This window comes from Anabrus simplex, chromosome 1, assembly GCF_040414725.1.
Source record: "Anabrus simplex isolate iqAnaSimp1 chromosome 1, ASM4041472v1, whole genome shotgun sequence".
Taxonomy (NCBI): domain Eukaryota; kingdom Metazoa; phylum Arthropoda; class Insecta; order Orthoptera; family Tettigoniidae; genus Anabrus; species Anabrus simplex.
In genome coordinates this window covers 1,083,286,519-1,083,309,021 of record NC_090265.1, presented here as the reverse complement: position 1 = coordinate 1,083,309,021, position 22,503 = coordinate 1,083,286,519, and the positions used below count along the sequence as shown (strand labels likewise).

At 39.7% G+C, this 22,503-nt stretch overlaps 1 protein-coding gene across 2 annotated transcripts in view; it reads left to right on the top strand.

Annotated features, from left to right (window-relative positions):
- The first annotated feature begins 262 nt into the window (after positions 1–262).
- Positions 263–22,503, top strand: part of Vps16A (vacuolar protein sorting 16) — a 131,012-nt gene continuing 108,771 nt past the window's right edge. For both annotated transcript variants that reach the window (XM_067137226.2, XM_067137225.2), the window contains exon 1: positions 263–436. In XM_067137226.2, coding sequence (XP_066993327.2) covers positions 381–436 — 56 coding nt within the window. In that variant the 5' untranslated portion in view covers positions 263–380. The remainder of the gene's footprint in view (positions 437–22,503) is intronic.

Sequence of the window (22,503 nt, the reverse complement as noted above, 5' to 3'; positions counted from 1 at the left end):
TCATAAAATTACACTGGCTACATACGATAACAACAAACCAAAACAAACCCAGATATCCAACAATTCCGGCTACTCGATTCGCCATCTTTGAACGATCGAGAGTAGCATTAAGGTCTGAGGATTGGAGTCGGTCTTGGTCGTATCAAGTGTGTATCGTATCTATCGATATATCGAGATATTGCTCTTGCCAAGACCAAGACCAACTACAATACTATAGTCGATCATTCCCTTTGTAGTCGATGATTGAAAAGTGTTTAGTGTAGTAATGATGGATATCGATAGGGTTATGGTAGGCGTGAATGCCTTGGTAAACATTTGACAGTTCGCGCGGTGTATTTGTGATTGCTTGTGATTATCGGGACCGAATGTAACTAGTAAAAATGTCGGCGATGTTAACTGCAGATTGGTGCCCTCTTGGAAGGGACACCTATTTTAGGTTAGTATGTTATATGCATTGTCTTTTTTCTCAGACGTGTTTAACCTCATTTTGTTTTGCTATTTAAGTAGGCTTTTTATGGGCAATTACTTACGTTGTTTCTGAACATATTATTCTGGAATGTATGTCGATTATTTTCATAATTTCGTTATCAGCTGTATAATTTTCCACTTGTAACTTTGTAGGAATAGTTATGTTATTGTTTGAGTCATCAGTCCATGGACTGGTTTGATGCAGTTCTCCATAACACTCTATCCTGTGCTAACCTTTTCATTTGTACATAACTACTACATCCCACATTTGCTCTAATCTGCTTGTCATATTCGTACATTGGTTTACCCCTATTGTTCTTACCACGTACACTTCCCTCAAAGATGAGCTGTACAAGTCGTGGGTGTCTTAAGATGTGTCCTATCATTCTATCTCTTCTTCTGGTCAGATATAGCCAAATCGATCTCCTCTCACCAATTCGATTCAGTGTCTCTTTATTTGTGATCTTCTTTCTACCCATCTCACCTTCAGCATTCTTCTGTAACACCACATTTCAAAAACTTATATTCTCGTTCCTTCTGAGCTACTTATTGTTCAGGTTTCACTTCTATGCAATGTCACGCTCCAGGCGAAAGTCTTCAAAAACATCTTTCTAATTCCTATATCAATGTTCGAGGTGAACAGGTTTCTTTTCTTAAGAGAGGCCTTCCTTGCTTGTGCTAGTCTGCATTTATGTCCTCCTTACTTGTACCATCATTAGTTTACTACCCAAGAAACATTACTCATCTGCTTCCTTTAAGACTTCATTTCCTAATCCAGTATTTCCTGCACCACTTGAGGTTTCACTTCTATACAATGTCACGCTCCAGGCGAAAGTCTTCAAAAACATCTTTCTAATTCCTATATCAATGTTCGAGGTGCCCCCCCTTGCGGGCGCCCATGTATGTCCTCCTTACTTGTACCATCATTAGTTTACTACCCAAGAAACATTACTCATCTGCTTCCTTTAAGACTTCATTTCCTAATCCAGTATTTCCTGCACCACTTGACTTTGTTCGACTGCACTCCATTACTTTTGTTATGGACTTATTTATTTTCATTTTGTATTCCTTCAACAAGACTCTGTCCATACCAGTCAGCAATTTCTCCAGGTCTTTTACAGAGTCAGATAAAATAACAATATCATCGGCACATCTCAGGGTTTTGCTTTCCTCTCCTTAGACTTTGAGTTCCTTTATGGCCTGTTCTATGTAAAAATTGAAAAGGAGAGGGGACAAACTGCAGTTTTGCTTCACTTCTTTCTGAATTGCTGCCTCTCTTTCAAAGCCCTAAATTCTGATTACTGCTGGCTGATTTTTGTACAGATTGTAGATAATTCTCCTTTCTTGGTATCTAATCCTCATCACCTTCAGAATCTCAAATAGCATGGTCCAATCAACATTATTGAATGCCTTTTTTAGGTCTATGAACGCATGTACATGGGCTTGTCGTTCTTAATTTGATCCTTTAATATTAGATGGAAAGTCAGGTTTGCTTCATTGTGTTCATACATTTCTTCTGAAGTCAAATTGATCTTCTCCCAACTTAGTTTTAACTTGTCTTTCCATTCTTCTGTAAATAATAGGCCTACATGTTGAAATTTTGCAGGTGTGAGATACTAAACTAATGGTGCGGTAGTTTTCACACTTGTCAGCACCGGCTTTCTTGGGAATAGGTATAACAACGTTCTGCCCAAAATCGGATGGCACTTATCCTGTCTCATACATCTTACTCACTAAATGGAATAACCTCGCCATGCTGGTTTCTCCTAAGGCAGTCAATAATTCTGAGGGAATATCATCAATTGAAGACCTTAATGCAAGAAGGTGTTAACTCATGTTTTATTACTTTTGAGATATTTTGAGGTAAAGTTAAAGTTTTGGAACTTTTATGTAAATGTGAGTTTTATTGATTTTTTTTTTTCATAGATGAGCAACAAAACATACTTATTTTTTACAGTGTGAGCTACAATAATCTACTCTTATATTTAATTATTTTTTCAAGCAATTTGACCAAAAAATTTTAGTTAACACCTTCTTGCAGAGTGCATAGGATGGCACAAATTATGCATGTAAAAAAGAAGAAAGGGTTATGTGTAATAGTTTCTTATTAAAACAGTAATAATTTCACCTGAACAGTGTACTAGTTTAAAATACTAACAGCAAAACACTAACACTTAACACACAGCTTAAACTACTCTGTCTGTGGTTCTTTAGAAAGTATAAGTGAGGCATTCAACTGTATTCAACAGCTTTCTCTCTTAAGTTATTGTAAAACATTCTGGAATAAATGGCAGTTGCTTTTGTACATCATCATATTTAGGAGCAGCAATTTTATGTGCATTGTCAAAGTTTTGCAGAACTATTTTATCTGGCATGATTTGTGAATTGGAATTTCAGTATTTTTTTAAATATCCATAATGGTCTATTCAGACTCTTCATCGAATGAGTACTGGTACCTATATTTTACAGTTCCAAACTCTTCCACTTTCATCCGTTACCATCCCTCACTTTTTGTCCTGTTGTACTGTTCGTTCTGTCAGTGAGACCTAGCATATTTGATAGAACACGTAGTCTACATTAAGGAACTTATCTTTCATTCGTGTTACTGTAAAAGGCTTATTTTTCCATACCTATGTCATTAATGTTAAGTATTCAACAACACTCTTAATGATTTCCCTCTTACTTCCTTCTTTATTATTGCAGAATCCCTATCAGAATCCATGAATGTAGGTATGTCTCACCTCTGGAAATTTGGGTTGAATATTTTCTATTTTCCCTTTCTGTACAGTATATTGTGATAGGCATCTTCTTCTCTCGGTGCCTATCCGTTTCGGATGTTGGCGATCACGATGGCTATTTTCGTCTTGTTTGTGGCAGCGCGGAACAGTTCAACTGATGACATATTGCACCAGCCTCTAAGATTGTCATACATACATTATCATTATAGACTGTTACGCCTTTCAGCGTTCAGTCTGCCAGCCTCTGTGAATTTACTAAACGTCGCCACAATCGCCGATTTGCAACTAGTGTTGTGGCCTCATTTAGTTCTATACCTCTTATATTTAAATTGTTAGAAACTGAATCTAACCATCGTCGCCTTGGTCTACCTCTACTTCTGTTATCCTCCATAGCAGAGTCCATTATTCTCCTAGGTAACCTATCCTCCTCCATTCGCCTCACATGACCCCACCACCGAAGCCGGTTTATGCGTACAGCTTCATCCATCAAGTTTATTCCTAAATCAGCCCTTATATCCTCATTCCGAGTATCCTCCTGCCATTGTTCCCACCTCTTTGTACCACCAATCATTCTTGCTACTTTCATGTCTGTTACTTCTAACTTATGAATAAGATATCCTGAGTCCACCCAGCTTTCGCCCCCGTAAAGCAAAGTTGGTCTGAAGACAGCCCGATGTAAAGATAGTTTTGTCTGGAAGCTGACTTCCTTCTTACAGAATACTGTTGATCGCAACTGCGAGTTCACTGCATTAGCTTTACTATACATTGATTCAATCTCACTTATTATATTACCATCCTAGGAGAACACACAACCTAAATACTTGAAATTATCGACCTGTTCTAGCTTTGTATCCCCAATCTGACATTCAATTCTGTTGAATTTCTTACCTACTGACATCAATTTAGTCTTCGAGAGGCTAATTTTCATACCATACTCATTGCACCTATTTTCAAGTTCCATGATATTAGACTGCAGGCTTTCGGCACAATCTGCCATTAAGACCAAGTCGTCAGCATAGGCCAGACTGCTTACTACATTTCCACTTAACTGAATCCCTCCCTGCCATTTTATACCTTTCAGCTGATGATCCATGTAAACTACGAACAGCAAAGGTGAAAGATTACAGCCTTGTCTAACCCTTGTAAGTACCTTGAACCAAGAACTCATTCTACCATCAATTCTCACCGAAGCCCAATTGTCAACATAAATGCCTTTGATTGATTTTAGTAATCTACATTTAATTCAATAGTCCCCCAGTATAGCGAACATCTTTACCCTCGGTACCCTCTCATATGCTTTCTCTAGATCAACGAAACATAAACACAACTGCCTATTCCTCTCGTAGCATTTTTCAATTATCTGGCGCATACTGAAAATCTGATCCTGACACCCTCTCTTGTGGTCTGAAACCACACTGGTTTTCATCCAACTTCCTCTCAATGACTGATCGCACCCTCCCTTCCCAGATGCCAGTGAATACTTTGCCTGGTGTACTAATCAATGAGATACCTCGATAGTTGTTGCAATCCTTCTTGTTCCCTTGCTTATAGATAGGTGCAATTACTGCCTTTGTCCAAACTGAAGGTACCTTACCAACAATCCATGCTAATCTTACTACTCTATGAAGCCATTTCATCCCTGCCTTCCCACTATACTTCACCATTTCAGGTCTAATTTCATCTATTCCTGCTGCTTTATGACAATGGAGTTTATTTACCATCCTTTCTACTTCCTCAAGCGTAATTTCACCAACATCATTTTCCTCCTCATGAGCTTGGCTGTTTGCAACACCACCAGGATGAGATGATGTTCAAAATATTCCTTCCACCTCTCCAGTGATTCCCTAGGATCTATTATGAGTTCACCTGAATTACTCAAAACACTGTTCATTTCCTTTTTCTCTCCCTTCCTAAGATTCTTTATTACCGTCCAGAAAGGTTTTCCTGCTGCTTGACCTAGCCTTTCCAGGTTATTACCAAAATCTTCCCACAACTTCTTTTTGGATTCAACAACTATTTGTTTCCCTCTCTCTTTCATTTACGTACAAATCCCTGTCTGCCTCGGCCCTTGTTTGCAGCCATTTCTGATAAGCCTTCTTTTTACATTTACAAGCTGCTCTCACTTCATCATTCCACCAAGATGTTCGCCTTTTCCCATCTTTACACACAGTTGTTCCTAAGCATTCCCTTGCTGTTTCTATTACAGCATCCCTGTATGCCACCCATTCACTTTCTATATCCTGACCCTGCTTACTGTCTACTGTTTGAAACTTCTCACTAATCATATCCATGTACTTCTGTCTAATTTCCTCGTCCTGGAGATTTTCTACCCTTATTCGTTTGCAGACAGATTTCACTTTCTCTACCCTAGGCCTAAATATACTTAGTTCACTACAGATCAGATAGTGGTCTGTATCATCGAAAAATCCGTGGAAAACTCGTACATTCCTGACAGATTTCCTGAATTCGAAGTCTGTTAAGATATAGTCTATTATGGATCTGGTACCCCTAGCCTCCCATGTGTAGTGGTGAATAGCCTTATGCTTGAAGAGTGTATTCGTAACAGCTAAACCCATACTAGCACAGAAGTCCAGCAAACGCTTCTCATTCCCATTAGCTTCCATATCTTCCCCACATTTACCAATCACCCTTTCGTATCCTTTAGTTCTATTCCCAACTCTCGGATTGAAATCGCCAATTAGCACTGTTCTATCCTTGCTGTTGACCCTGACCACAATGTCACTCAATGCTTCATAAAACTTGTCAACTTCATCCTCATCTGCACCTTCACATGGTGAATACACGGAGACAATTCTAGTCCTAATTCCTCCAACTGACAAATCTACCCACATCATTCGCTCATTTACGTGCCTAACAGAAACTATGTTGCGTTCAATGGTATTCCTGATAAAGAGCCCTACCCCAGATTCTGCCCTTCCCTTTCTAACACCCGTCAAGTACACTTTATGATCTATCTCTTCCTCGTTATCTCCCCTTACCCGAATATCACTTACTCCTAGCACATCCAGATGCATCCTCTTTGCAGACTCAGCCAGTTCTACTTTCTTTCTTCCATGAGCCCCATTAAATTGATAGCTCCCAATCGAATTCCATTTCGTTCGCCAAGTTGTTTCCAAGAGTCCCTCGCCTGTCAAATGGAAGTGGGACTCCGTTACTCCCATAGGTCCGAGGCTTGCTTAAAATGTTCTGAGCTCGGTAAATTCAGAAGCAGGATGCTACCCTACTTGCACATAGTCCAAGTGGGGATCTCTCTTCTAACGGGTTATGGACCACCGGTGAATTGTATAGTCCTAGCCGCCTGAGCACAAGGAGCGCCACGACTCAGAATATGTCGGAGATGCCCACTCCCATTCCATAGCAACTGGTATCCCGACTCTCAGGACCACCTACTAGGCCACTCAGCCGTTGCCCATGGTTCACGATCTAGGACGTGACTACAGTAACCCACACCATGAACCATTCTAAGATTGTCAAGCCAAGATATTCGTCTTCTTCCAGGACCTCTTTTGCTGTTGATCTTCCCCTGGAGTATTTTTTGGAGTAGGTTGTATCTAACTGTGTTGCGCATTAGCCTATATGTCCCAGATACTGCAGCTTTCGGCATTTCACTATCTTGATTAACTGAGGTGTTGTGTTCATCCTTCTCATTACTTCCACGTTTGTTATTCTCTGGGTCCAAGATATTATCAGGATCTGCCTATAAAGCCATGTTTCAAAGGCCTCCAGCTTCTTCTCTGTGTTTTTATTTAAGGTCCATGTCTCTACACCATATAAAAGAACAGAAAATACATAACAGTGCAGAAGTCTGATTTTAGTCCCTAAAGTTAGATTGTGGTTTTTAAACACATTACTCATTTTCTGGAACACACTTCTTGCTTTTTCCTTTTTGCTCGAAAGAAGTATTTGAGTAAGAAAGGATTGACATCTCATCAACCTGAAAATTCTTATTTTGACCAGCGGCTGAATCACTCCAAGCTATAATATTCTTAGAGTTGTAGATGGAGCTAATATTTTCTAGGAAAGCTACTGAGTCAGAGACTTCAAAGATTTCATCATCATCGTCACAAATTGCATTATCACTTTCATTATTGTTGCAGTTCTCTACCAACCTGTACATTATACCACCTGTTATAAGTGGTTTCCTTATTAGAATCATTCCTTTCTGAAAAATGCATACATTATAAATCGGTATCATCTTACTTAATCCAATCCTTGGTTAAATATGATCTTGAAAGGGAAACTTCAAACACGAATTGTATATGTTCTTACCTGAGATGGATATATTTTCATCTTCATTAACATTAGTTCCATTTCACTAACATTGTAAGTATTCTCTACAGAAATGTTGCTGGCATTGGTACCCTCAGTATCATTTTTGCTTGAATCATTAAAAATATCTAGAGCTAATTTAACAAACTTCCTTCCTCGTTCCATTCTGTTACTGCAAATGCCACAATAATGGGAAAATGGAACAACAATGAAGGCAACTATGTATGTGTGCAGTAGGTACCAACAAGAGCAGCCAACCATGTCAAGAAGGTGTTATTTCCAGAGTTAATACCTTCTTCCAAAACCAAAACTGTTGACACCACCTTGCTTGTAACAAAATAGCACTTTTCAGGTATAACTAGTATGGGCAAACGATACCCGTGTTCGAGCGGGATCGAGCCGACCCGATACGCGCCAAGGTTCGAGCCTGTTCGAAGCAAGCTCAAGCAGTCACGCGACCGAAGGCGAAGTCTGACTCGGACTACAGGGTGAACGTGCAGATGAGCAAATAACATATGAATTGAATCACCATTCACGCAAGTGTATGTACGATATTGATAACGAAGGTGCGTGCTGTCATATTCAGTCATTGACGTATATCTTATGGGGAATAAAGATTGCCCATAAAATTAGAAGGCTTAGATTATGATAATATGCTATGAAAAGGACAAAGCACGTATTCGTAATATTCCCCGCGTATTACCGGAATTATTTCTTCCCAAGGCAGTACTTGTGTACCTTGTAACGACCACATGTTTGACGCAAAATTGTGAATACAGTAATATTATTCTTACAATGCCATGCTTTGGGCGCCTAAGGCAGCTGTGTAATGCGGCAGGTGATGTTCTGCTTCTGTCCTCAATGTTGGGGGGGTTTGAATCCATTCCTTTGGAGAGAATTACCCTTTTTGCTCGAAAGAAGTATTTGAGTAAGAAAGGATTGACATCTCATCAATCGTGTACACAAATAGATTTATAAATAAATTATAAATAAATCTAAAGACCTAGATACTGAAATGAAGTTGGTTGTTACCACTCAGTCCATAAAGGCTCAACTCGATGTATTAAGAAAAATATATATATATTATGGAGCAATGTTACTGTTTAATTGTGTGAAACATATATGAAAATCAAGAGTGACTAGAGATTTCAAGCTGTTCCTTTACCACACTTCAGGTCAATTGGTCTGGTAGTTTTCGAGCCTTGCTTAAGTGCAGGCGGTATCTAGTATTCGGGAGATAGTGGGTTCGAACCCCACTGTTGGCAGTCCTGAAGATGGTTTTCCATGGTTTCCCATTTTCACACCAGGCAAATGCTGGGGCTGTACCTTAATTAAGGCCACAGCCGCTTCCTTCCCACTCCTAGGCATTTCCTATCCCATCAGCGCAATAAGACCCGTCTGTGTCGGTGCGACGTAGAGCAACCTGCAAAAAAGTTTTCGAACCCATCCGGAACAAACAAAACAAACACCATCTCATGGTGTTCAAAATCTCAACCCTGCCGGGAATCGAACCCGGGACCCCTTTGACCAAAGGCCTGCATGCTAATCATTTAGCCATGGAGCCAAGCGAGAAATGTGTCAACAGCTGAAGACAAAATATCATACAGTTTTAGTCTTATAACCATTTAAATATGTGACTATTTTGAAACGTGTAATCGTTTCCTTTTTCTGCATTTATTATATGGCCCAGGCAACACAGTAGACAATCGGTTTATTCTGATGGAGGCATTTGTAACGAATCATCGCACAAACACAAATTTTGACTGTCTATAATATACAGATATGGGTCGAAATTATATTATGTACAAAAGACACGGAAGTAACAGTAAACAGAGGACAGACCCGTACTGTCCACCATAATACTCTTACACATCCTTCTCAAGTTTTCTGGGTGTTTGTAAGAGCAAGGCGCTAGGTTGCAGCGCTCAAGAAAGCTCGAACTCGACGTCATCTGTTCGAGCAGAGTCACCACTTATGTTATAACATCGGTAAGTTTAATGAGTTGTATTCTCATTTTGTTTATGTTAGTCTTCCAGCTACAGTTTCTATTTTACTTTTCCTTCTTACAGACCAATTAAGATCATATCAACCTGGCTGCATAACACACCTATTAACGGAGGGTATCGGCTTGACAACAAGTTTTTATATCATTTTATATTATTCTTAATACCACCCCACCTGAATTTTACAAGAAAGTATTGGAACACCAAGGACACAGTGACCTCACATCACAACAGGACTTAGTTCAACATTTTAATTCATATAGACATCATCCTACTGTGCTTTATTGTATATGACAAGATGGAATTTAATTCCATGCCTCCATCCTTCAATTTTTAACATGTTACATTGTACTGGTCATAGTTTTAGATTTCTTAATGGGGGCCCCCATTTTCACTAGGTCTTATTGTATACAGGAATTTTAATTTAACTAGCTGAAGAAGAGAATGTGCATATTTTTGAAACATGTACTAGACATAATGTTAAGGTGAAAGGTAAATATTAAAAAATAAACACATAGGCCTAGTATTGACTAGGCAGACCATCCACCTGTCTATTTATCTGTTCGAGCAGCTCGAGCCGGGCTCAAGCACATCACTATGTATAACACCTCCTGCAAGGCAAATATCTCAGCCTCTGCTGACATGTGGAGGATTTTTGAAATACTGTAAGATAGAGACTGAGTTGACATCTTCTTGCATAAAGAAAACTCAAATCGGAAAAAAAAAAAAGGTGGGGGGGGTTAACACCTACTTGAACCAAGGTCTTCAATTCAAGGTGCCTTGTACCTATTTAGGTTAGTCAAGGCTCTGTCAAATTCTGACTTTAAAATTGGGTCCCACTTCATCAGCATATAAACAGTTTCTTTTAGTTCCAAAAGCATATCATCTACGTCTTTACCTTGATACAACTGTTGGATATGTTCCTGCCATTTTTCTGACTTGTCTTCTTTCCCTAGAAATGGTTTATCATCTGAGCTCTTAATATTCATGCATCTACTTTTCTCTTCTCCAAAGGTTTCCTTGATTTTCCTGTATGCATCATCTACCTTTCCTGGGACTATACAACCTTCAACACCCTTGCACTTCTCTTTCTGCCATTCTTCCTTAGCTTTCCTGCACATTCTATTTACTTCATTTATTCGCCTGTATTCTTTTCTGCCCTCCTAATTTTTTCATTCTTGTACTTTCATCATTTGTCAGTCAGGTCTAGTATCTTCTGAGTTAACCATTAATTCTTATTTGATCTTCCCTTTCTTCCTAACTTTTCTTCTGCAGCCTTACTGATCTCATTCTTCACAACTGTCCATTCTTCCTCTACTTCGTTTCCTTCAGCCTTTTCATTTATTCCTTGTGTTACATGTCCCTTGAAACAATCCCTCACACTCCTTTCTTTCAACTTGTCTAGATCCCATTTCCTTGCATTCCTTCCTTTCTTCAACTTCAGATGGCAATTATTTACCAACAGTTTGTTGTCAGAGTCTACGTCTGCTTCTGGGAAAGTCTTGCAATCCAACACCCGGTTTCTGAATCTCTTCCTAATCATAATGAAGTCTATTTGATACCTTTCAGTTTCTCCAGGTCTCGTCCACGTATACAGCCATTGTTTGTAGCGTTTGAACCAAGTGTTAGCAAGGACTAAATTATGGTCGGTGCAGAATTCAACCAGCAAACATCCTCTTTCATTCCTTTTTCCCAATCCAAATTCTCCTACTGTATTACCTTCTCTTCCTTGGCCTACCACTGCATTCCAGTCTCCTATCGCAATTAAATTCTCATCACCTTTTACATATTGTATTCAATCTTCAATCCCTTTATAAATTGTTTCGATTTCTTCATCATCTGCTAAACTGGTAGACATATAGACCTGCACTATTGTGGTGGGCATTGGTTTGGTGTCTGTCTTGACAACAATAATCTTTTCACTATGCTGGTCATAGTAGCTTACCCGCTGTCCTATTTTGTTATTCATTATTAAATCAACTCCTGCGTTTCCTCTGTTTGATTTTGTGTTGATAATTCTGTAATCGCCTGGTCAAAATTCCTGCTGTGCCAACGTACTTCACTTATACCAACTAAATCTAAATTTAGTCTATCCATCTCGCTTTTCAGATTCTCTAACCTATCACAACGATTCAAACTTCTAACATTCCACGCTCCAACTCACAGAATGTCAGCATCCCTCTTCCTGAATTGAATTGTTGTGATAAGTTAGAGAATCTGAAAAGCGAGATGGGTAGAATATAGATTTACCTCCGGAATATTTTACCTGGGAGGAAGCCATCATCAGTACATCATTCATACAGAGAGAACTGCACGTCCTCTGGAATTAGCTATGGCTGTAGTTTCCCCATTTGCTTTCAGCACAGCTAAGCCATGTTGAGTATTATTAAAAGGCCATATCAGTCAATCATCCAGACTGCCGCCTTTGCAGTTTCTGAAAGGCTGCTACCCCCTTTTCGATGAACCATTCGTTAGTCTGGTCTCTCGACAGATACCCATCGAATATGGTTGCACCTGTGGCTCGGCTATCTGCTTCATTGGGACACACAAGCCTCCTCACCGCGGCAAGGTCACATGGTTCGCAGGGGAGGACTGTAGCCTATTACAGATATAATTTAATAATGGTCATGCCAAATTGATAAATGGGTGGTTTGTTTCTGTTATTGACTTCTAGCCATTCATAAATAAATATATCACTGCTGGTGAATAATTTGTTACTTTGGGCCGATAACAACATTGTTTTGCCCTTAAAAGCAACAATCACTACCACCAATATGACTAACACTAACTGTCTTAGAAATGACTTAAAGAATGGGGATGGCAATACATGTCTGATGCATACAGTACCATGTCAGCACCCACTGTATGCCGATTTATTTGTAAGAACTTGTGATAAGCAAAAATAATTGACTGTAGTCCATATGTTTAGGAAATAGTAGAAGCATTATGAAAATGATGTGAAATAGCAGTGAGAAGAGATCCTTCCTTTATACTAGCCAGGAACCCACCAGCCTGCCCTTAAAAGTATTCTTACTTAAATGGAAGAATTAAAACCAGGACTGGGTAAATGCAACTATTTTCTGTGTTGTTATTGACCGGCTGTGATGAAAGTAAGTTTGCTTTTGTCTCTTTGAATGCTCTAACCCACCTCGCCTTTTCACCACATGCTTTACAAAGACTTTTATGACATTGTCTTGCTGTGCAGCCATGGGCACATTGAATTTTCAGCCAACATCGCTGTTCCTGTTTTGTAACCATGGTGAATACATATCATACAACAGTTTAGAGTGGCTTCTATTCATTTCAGTGGGTGGGCAATTTCGTTTAGAGTGAGATAGGTTAGACATAGGGTAACATGTGCTAGAAGTGACGGTAATTAATTCCCTTTCATTTTGCGTCCACAGTAGTGTTGCCACTATTAAAGTTTCGACCCATAAGTTATATTTTAGATTTAGGAGGTCAAATTGTCTGTATCAGTATTGACCTATCTAAGGCTTTTGATAGGGTAGATTATGGGAGTCTGCTGAAGAAAATGAGGGCTTATTGGACTAGACAAAAGAGTGATTGAATGCATGGCTAAATTTCTAGAAAATAGAACTCAGGAATTAGAATAGGTGAAGCAAACTGGAAAAGATCCAAAAAAGGAAAAGGTCACTGTTTGTTCTTGGTGATTTCTGACAAAAGAGTAGTGTTACATCATATCAATTTCATGTTGTCCATAGTAGTGTTCTGTAACAATGTCATTTTCTTAAGAGAGCTGACTGTAGGATTTCATGTTTTCCATAGTAGTGTTCTGTAACAGCGTCATTTTCTTGTAGGAGGAATCTGTAAACTTGCTAGTTGACTTGGTTAAGAAAGCAGTTAATTGAATAAAGACCAGATGGCAGCACTCTGCACTGAATGTTATTGTCGTTGCTGCCATCTACCAGTACATGGAATTTGAAGGGTAATGTGACTCTGTACCATGTATCGATACACTATATTGAGTCTGTTACGTTACATCAATGGAATGAAATCGAATGTGTAAAATGAATTGGATGTCCCATCACTAGTTTTCATGTCTAACAAAGATCCAATAAACCTCCAATATATTTACTCTTGATACATTAATGAAGTTGTAAATAAAGGTTACAGATATCTTCATATGGTTATGAGGATGTTTAGGGTTTGTAGTAAGAATGTAAAGGAGAGGGCTTATAAGTCTGGTAAGACCCCAATTGAAGTATGGTTCCAGTGTATGGGACCCACACCAGGATTACTTGATAAGAGAATTATTGGTAAACATCCAAAGGAAGGTAGTACGATTTTTACTGGGTGATTTTCAACAAAAGAGTAGTGTTATGAAAATATTACAAACTTTGTGCTGGGAAGACTTGCGAGTAAACAGATGAGCTGCTAAACTATGTGATTGATTTGTTTCAAGCTGTTGGCAGAGAAAAGGTGTGGGAAGACATTATTGAACAAATTAGCATGAGTAGAGCTTTCAGAAGTAGGAAATATTACATATAGCCTAGTATGAAGATAAAGGTGGAATTCAAGAGGACAAATTGTGGCAAATATTCATTTATAGTAGGAGGAATAGGGGATTGGAATAATTTATCAAGGGAAATGTTTGATAAATTTCTAAGATCTTTAAAAACATTTAGTTTAAAACATTGACTGGGTATGTGTCACCTGGGCAGTAACCTAAATACAGGTCGATCATGGTGGTGGTGGTGATTGAAAATACTAAATTAATAAGCTTAAGTTTTAGATATACTGGCAAACTGGACTGTAATAAGAACCTTTCTCACTATCAGTGAAACAATATTTGCATACAGTTTTGGAAATGGGAGGATAGTCTATTTTTTAATAATCATCAAATGAAACAAACATACCGTGTACATCAAAGGTAATGATGATAAAAAGAAGGCTATCGTGAAGTATTACCAGATATAATAGAGAAAACATGCACAGTATTTTTCATTGAAACTTTTTATACTTCTAAGAAAGAAAAAAAAAGAAAAATGGCAGACTATAGTCAAAAAATAAAACGAGAAAAGCTGTAGCAGACCAAACAATCATGTTCATAAAATGTTTGTTTGAAATACTGTTCTACTGTTTTAAGGGAAGTACCAATAAGAAATTCTGTCCAGAAAAGTTAAGGGACATACCAGTGTTACAGTCTTTATGAAAGCAACTGTGACAAGAATAATTCTCCATCCATTTCTAAAACTTAGTTTTTTGAAATTTCCTTAAGGGCAACTTGAACATCATCTTCCACATTTCTCAAAACGGTGCATATGAGAAGTTTAAGGACATTCCAGGGGAATGAGAACAGGAAAGATGAATATAAAACCCATTTTATTGACTACAACTACAATAGAAAATTTAGTAGAGATGCCTTCAAAGCTAATCATCTGCATACAACATTTGAAGGTTTATTTTTTCCAGTTTTAATCTCCAGAAGGTTTTGAACATGCAGCATGCACCTAGTAATACTCTTTATTATGACAACAGAAAATGGAGCATGGAATCAGAAATAGATTCTGCTTCTAAGGGAGTTAAAAAATGGTAAATTAGTAACCTGTGACAAATCATACTCAAAATATATTGAAAATATTGATGAGAGAAAATAGGTTACCATGCCATGCAATTATGTCTCTCTCTGGATTCTGTCCTCTAGCATTGATAAGTCAATGGAGAAAAAAAAGCAATATGGACTCCGAAATGGTTCACACTTATAACCATTGCAAGGATGAATCCAGAGCCACATTGTATTATGAGTACATAAATAATCACCTGACTGTTATATGGTTAGAAGATGATGCAAAAAAATATAATTCTTACCAGAGAGAATGTGGTTTACAAAGTTGAAACAGAACATTCAAGTGTAATAAAAGTTTCATGCTTGTTATGGCAGAAGCCCAAGGGAGATACCCTAGTCATTTAAGAAGGAAGCTCTTATAATACAGAAAAAGAGAACAAGAAGGGTATGATCCCCTGTGGGTGGGGGATGCACATGTAGAATACACCCGTGGTATCCCCTGCCTGTCGCAAGAGGCGACTTAAAAGGGGCGACCTAGGCGCGGACATGGATTGCGGTTGGATATCATGTGTTGGACCTCCTGTGGATGGGAGGGGCTGAATACATTCACTGGTAATCCCTGCCTGTCGTAGAAGGTGACTAAAAGGGTCGTGTGGCCATGGTCTCCTCTTTATTTTTTATTGTTTTTTGAGGGTTAGTTGTAGACCTATTCAAAATTTTTGATGTGCATACTGCTCGAAGATGGGCCTCCTACGTGTGCGACTACGCTCGAAAGCTCGTGTCAGTAACCACCCAGGAAGCGGCGGGTGGGAGTGTCATGTACCCTTGCAGTAGTATCCGCCTGACAACACAGGTCCCCGCACAGCCGAATGCCAGAAGGACATATTCTTATTAATTGTTTTTATTTATTTTTGATCTATATTTATTGCTTTGTACATGCTATGGGATACATGCTATTGCGGGTGACTGGAGGAAGGGAGTCCTAGTGCTCATTGCCTCGGTCCTCCCGTATTAGGCATTGTCCAACATCGGACCCTGGGCAGTACCGGCTATGACCAGGTGGGTATTGCCTTGGCTGCTTGGTTCGGCTACAGAGACCCCTGATCGGAGTGGGTAGCATTCGGGGAGGATAATTTCATGCATGCCGTCGAAACAACTTCTACCTGCATCCTCGGGTAGTTCACTACCCAACTCTTTAACATTTCATTCTCTAAGGGGCGCAACCCCTTGGGAACAAGCGCAGCGTATTAGTCTGGGTTCCAGCTTCCCTAGGTTCCTTGTTGCTACCAGAACCGATGGGCACGATTTCAAGATGGTCAGATCAATTCTCTTCAGTCGACACATCGTAGGTGTATACAGTGAACTTGAGGATCGTAAGAAAATGCGCAATGGTGGTTTGCTTCTGAAGGCGAGCACTGCGCTCCAAGCAGATTGGTTGCTTATGTGCGACCGCTTTGGTTCCACTCAAGCTTATTCATCTACTTACGTCATTCCACGCCAGCTCTTCACTGACAGCTTAAAACATACCACATAGTTCAGCATCTCTTCTCCTTACTCCCAAGTCTTCCCAGCCCAAAGTTTTCAACATTTTCGTAACACTACTCTTTTGTTGGAGTATCACCCAGAACAGACTGTGCTGCTTTCCTTTGAATTTTTTCCAGTTCTCATATCAAGTAGTCTTGGTGAGGGTCCCAAACGCTGAAGCCATACTCTGTGGTCTTACCAGAAACTTATACACCCTCTCCTTTACATTCTTACTACAACCCCTATATACTCTCATAACCATGTGGAGAGATCTATGACCTTTCTTAACAACCTCGTTAATATGGTTACCCCAATGAAGATCATTCCTTTTATTAATACCTAGAGACTTACAGTGTTTCCCTATCAACACAATAATTAAAACTGAGAGGACTTTGCCTTGTGGTGAAACTAACAACTTGACTTTTCATCCCATTTACATTCATATCATTGTCTGCTGTCCATCTCACAACATTGTTCAAGTCCCCCTGCAGTCACTCACAGCTCTGCAACTCATCGACTACTCTGTACAATATAACATCATCCGTAAACAGCCTTATCTGTGATTCCAGTTCTTTACTCATAATATTTATATATATATAAGAAAACATAAATGTCCAATGATACAGACCTGCGGGACTCCCCTTTTAATTTTTACAGGATCAGATAATGTTTCATCTGCTCTAATTTTTTTTTTTTTTTTTAGGAATGTAGCATCCGTTCAACCACTCATTTTTTCTAGTCCAATAGCCCTCATTTTCGTCAGTAATCTCCCATCATCGAGCCTATCAAAAGCCTTGGATATATTAATGGCGATGCAGTCCATTTGCCATGAATCTACTACGCTGGTGTAGCAGGGGGTGAGGTGATACTCCCAGGTGGTGGATAGGGGGGTCCTAATCGGCTTGCCGGCAGACTTGAGTGAAATAAAATAGCTCTCGCGGACCAAACACACAACCCCCATTGGGTGGGGGACGCAGACGAAGAATTCACCCATGGTATCTCCTGCCTGTCATAAGAGGCGACTACAAGGGGTGACCAAGGGATGATTAAGAACCATGAGACTAATTGTGATTAGTAGCATCATGCAGGGAACACCATAGGTCACCTTTACTTGTGGGTAGTACCACTATGTTAGGTACACAATAGGTTTGCGATAAGTAGCAGCAGATAGTGGTTTACTGTGTGTTTACAGTACCTGTAATCAGTACCACTATACGTGGAACACCATGGGCTTATGTTGCTTGTGATTAGTACCATTGTGTGAGAAACGCCACGGTTCTGGGCATTGCCTGTGACGAGTACCGTTATTTGAGCGACACCATGGGTCTGCGTTACCTGTGATTAGTACCCACGAAGTGAGGAACACCACGGGAGTATCGGCGCCCGTGATTAGTACACCTATGTGAGGAACACCTTGGGTTTGCGTTGTCTATGAGTGGTACCATTATGTGAGAAACACCATAGGTCTGCGTTACCTGTGCGACGTACAATACTTGTGAGTGGTACCATAATTTGTGGAACACCGTGACTACGCTACTACAATACTTGTGAGTAGTATTGGTACCATAATTTGTGGAACACCGTGAGTCTACACTACTTTTGATTAGTACCGCAACATTAGAAATACCGTGGTTCGATTTTACTAGCGATAAGTACCAGTATGAGGGGTCGTTGACCAGGATTTTGGACTCCTTTAGACAACAAGCATCATCGATTCAGGATTGTGCTTTGGAAGCAATCCCTTGATCAGTAATACTATTGTTTTAAGATAGTTTCTGAGAAGGTGGGGCATTGCGGGTCGGATCCACTGATTGTTTTAAGTTCATAATCATTGTTCATCATCGTCTTTTTGAATTCTAGTCAGTGGATTGATGTTGGAAAATTTTTAACTTACGGTATTTTGAGTTGGATCTGCTGATTATTTTAAATTTATATTCATTCATTCATTCTTCATCACATTTTGAATTCTTGTTAGTGGATTAATTTTGGACTTTTAAATTGTTATTACATTTCATCTCATTTAGTACCATTGGGGGCCAATGACCTAGATGTTAGGCCCCTTTAAACAACAAGCATCATCATGATCAGCAGTCCATTTGACCTCCTGAATCTAAAATATCTGCTTTATCTTGCTGGAATCCTTCAAGTTGGGCTTCACTGGAATAACCTTTCACCGGGCGAGTTGGCCGTGCACGTAGAGCCAAGCGGCTGTGAGCTCGCATCCGGGAGATAGTAGGTTCGAATCCCATTATTGGCAGCCTTGATGATGGTTTTCCGTGGTTTCCCTTTTTCACACCAGGCAAATGCTGGGGCTGTACCTTAATTAAGGCCACGGCCGCTTCCAACTCCTAGGCCTTTCCTATCCCATCGTCGCCATAAGACCTATCTGTGTCGGTGCGACGTAAAGCCAGTAGCAAAAAAAAATACCTTTCCTAATCCAGAACTGCCTTCTATCAAACCAGTTAGTAATTTTGCGAATGTATCTAAGTAATATATTTGGAAAGAATGCTTTCCCAGATATTACAAACAACACATGTCAAGCTGACTGGCCTGTAATTATCTGCTTTATGTTAGTCACTCTTTCCCTTTTATACTGGGGCTGCTATTGCAACTCTCCGTTCATTTGGTATCGCTCTTTCATGCAAACAGTAATAAAATAAGTATTTCAGATGTGGCTGTTTATCCCAACCCATAGCCTTTAATATATTCTGAGAAATCTTATCATTCTCAGCTGCCTTTCTAGCTTTCAACTTTTGTATCTTTACATAATTGCTGACTGAATACTTGTGTTTTCTGAAAGTCCTCGTAAATACACACTCCTTTTTCGTTAATGATTCCTGGAATGTCCTTCCTGGAACCTGTTTATGCCTTAAAGTATCTATACATATCCTTCCATTGCTCCTAAAAATTCATTTCCTTGTGAGCTCCCTCAGTCTCTCCTTACTACAGCTCCTTCAGTCTCTCCTTACTACCACAACCATTCCTAACTTTATTTCTTTCTAGTCTGCATTTCCTTCTTAATCTCTTTACTTCCCTGTTATAATGGGTCCTTACTGTTCCTTACCACTTTTCAGTTTCTAGACGACAATAGAATCCTGTAACCCTAAGTGATTGTCCTTGTGTCTTGGTGATGCACATAAGGGGCCCATAGACGTGCAATATTATTGCGCAAAATGGATTGTACAATATATTGTTAGCTGCCCACAGACGTACAATATTATTGCACAACAATCGGGTTTGTGCAATAAATAGAATCAAGTGGAGATAATATTGCTGGTTGTGCAATATATTGTGCAAAAGCGGCCATGGATGTACAATATACTTGGCAATATATAGTCAGTTCATGCCGGTTTTTTTTTTTTTTTTTTGCGAACACGAAGGCGCTTCACTTCCTTCCGAAAGTTTGTATGCAAAGAACTGAATTTTTAAAATAACTTCTTGCTTGTCGGCGTTTGGTTATTTTTGGCGATATTTCTCAATAAGCACGTCGTTCTGTACACCTTTTTTAACGTGATTACTGTAATCTTTGCTCTTAACGTCCCATAGAGCCAGAAGGCTTCGATAAACTCCAAAATAAACGTTTTCACCACCTGTTTGTCTGCCATCACGATACGTTCTCCCCCACTTGTTGATACCAAACTGGTGGGAGGACGCGATATTGCACAATATTGCCAACACACGGCACAGTATTTTGCGATTTGCGCAATATATCTCAATTTTTTTTGATTTTGTACAATATATTGCACAACCCTTCAATATTAAATACACACTATCAATTACATTGCATAAACCCTGATATTGCGCAATAAAGGTGCTCAAATACGACAGCCCCGTGTCGGTAGATTTACTGGCACGTAAAAGAACTCCTGCGGCACTAAATTCCGGCACCTCGGCGTCTCCGAAGGCCGTAAAAGTAGTTAGTGAGACGTAAACCAAATAACATTATTTAAAAAATTATGATTGTGAAGTTTCCAGGACTGTGTGATTTTCAACTTTGTTTGTTTGCACGTCTATGGGCCCCTATAATAAAACTCAAATGAATGGGAAACTGCAGACATCCAGTGGCGGCCGGTCAGTACGTGCTACCGGGCTCCAGCACGTAGCTTGAAACTGTAAGGAATATGATTTATGTACAGTACAATTATCCTGGTGCCGTTTCGTTGTTTTGAGTACGATATGAATTTGTGTTTTGTGAAAATCAGGACGAGATCTGTCGAACACCTAGCGCCGTTCTCCCGCGGAACAAGTCTCGTGCACATGTGAAGTGAGCCCAACGGAGTGAGCCCTTGCCTGTAGCCTGAAGCACGGCCGACTTGATGCGTCGCTCTAGCTAGCTCCAGCGCAGCGAGGGATCCAGTGGGCCGTGCCTGAAGGAAGCAATACGCAGGCGCAGCCAAGCTTGCAACACTCCCCCTAGCCGGCGGAGTATACCGTAAACCGGGATCAACTTTCACTGATCCCGTTTATAGTTACTTCCTCTCCCGCAAGGGAGTAGAATTACTCGATGTCTCCCGCTACCCGGAGCGCAGCGAGGGATCCAGTCGGCCGTGCTTATGTTGAACGTGGTAAGCGAATCTGCCACTAGAGAGTAGCATCGTCTGGGTTCGAAAGTAAAGCGTAAGTGGAGGCAATCTGTCTCACACATGCTTATTAAAATATCCATCTTCCTTTTGTGTCAAAAATAAGGAATTGGTAGGCGAGTCAAAGAATCTTTGACTGACCCTAAATGTTATCCGCATTACAATGTAATTTACTCTGGTGAAATGAAATAGCGTATGGCTTTTAGTGCCGGAAGTATCCGAGGACATGTTCGACTCGCCAGATGCAGATCTTTTGATTTGACTCCCGTAGGCCACCTGCGAGTCGTGATGAGGATGAAATGATGACGACGACAACACGTACACCCAATGATGGTTAAAATTCCAAACCCTGCCGGGAATCGAACCCGGGATCCCTGTGACCAAAGACCAGCGCACTAACCATTTAGCCATGGAGCCGGACATTTACTCTGGTAATAGGGGAGGTCTCAATGAATCAGTTGGCAGCTCTTTCAGTTGCTTTGTGCGGTTTTTAATCTCGCGGTTATATTACTGGTGCGTGTTTTTTCTGTCATTGTGTTAGTGCTAAAGTTTATATGAAGATTTATCAAATTATTTATCCACTGCAGTGTATATAAAGTGAAATTAAATTAGTGTTCTTAGTGGGGATCTATATTCCCACGATTCTATTTGCACTGATGTAAGTTGCGCCATTAGGTTAGTAAAAACAATATTTCTCCAATGAATTATTTATCTCGTAGACAGTTGTCGAAGAATTCATCTGCTTCCAAATTAATGTTGTTTTTGTTTGTTCTGAGTTATAAATTGTGAGAAAAGTTGTATTATTATTATTATTATTATTATTATTATTATTATTATTATTATTAGTAGTAGTAGTAGTAGTAGTAGTAGTAGTAGTAGTATTACCAAGTTTGAAGTATGCGTTGTTCATCATGGCAATATGCAGATTTAAAACAGCGTATTTAGCTTGTTTTTTGTAGCACGTAGGATGATTTTTTCACGAGCCGCCACTGCAGACATCTAAATTGAAACGGTATATCCGAAGGGATGTTTTGAATCCGAGGAATGAATATTTCTTCGCCCACTGCATGTCCAGTCATGATGGTGGGTTCAGTAATATTGGGCATCAGTTTCTTGACTGAGAGTCGTGTTCCCTTGCAAAGGGAAGGAAGGATAATCGGTGTCACAATCGTTTATTCCGAGATGTTCGAGGGTGCTCCAGGTGACTCCTAGTTGTTCAAAAGCTCTGTCGTGTAGATGGCATCCTCATGTGTATTAGGCTACATTTCATGTCAGTAGACTTGTAAATTAGTAGAACAGGGAGTAATTCTTGTAAAATTTGCTTGTTGATGATGCTGACAGCTTCATCTCTCTCTCTCTCTCTCTCTCTCTCT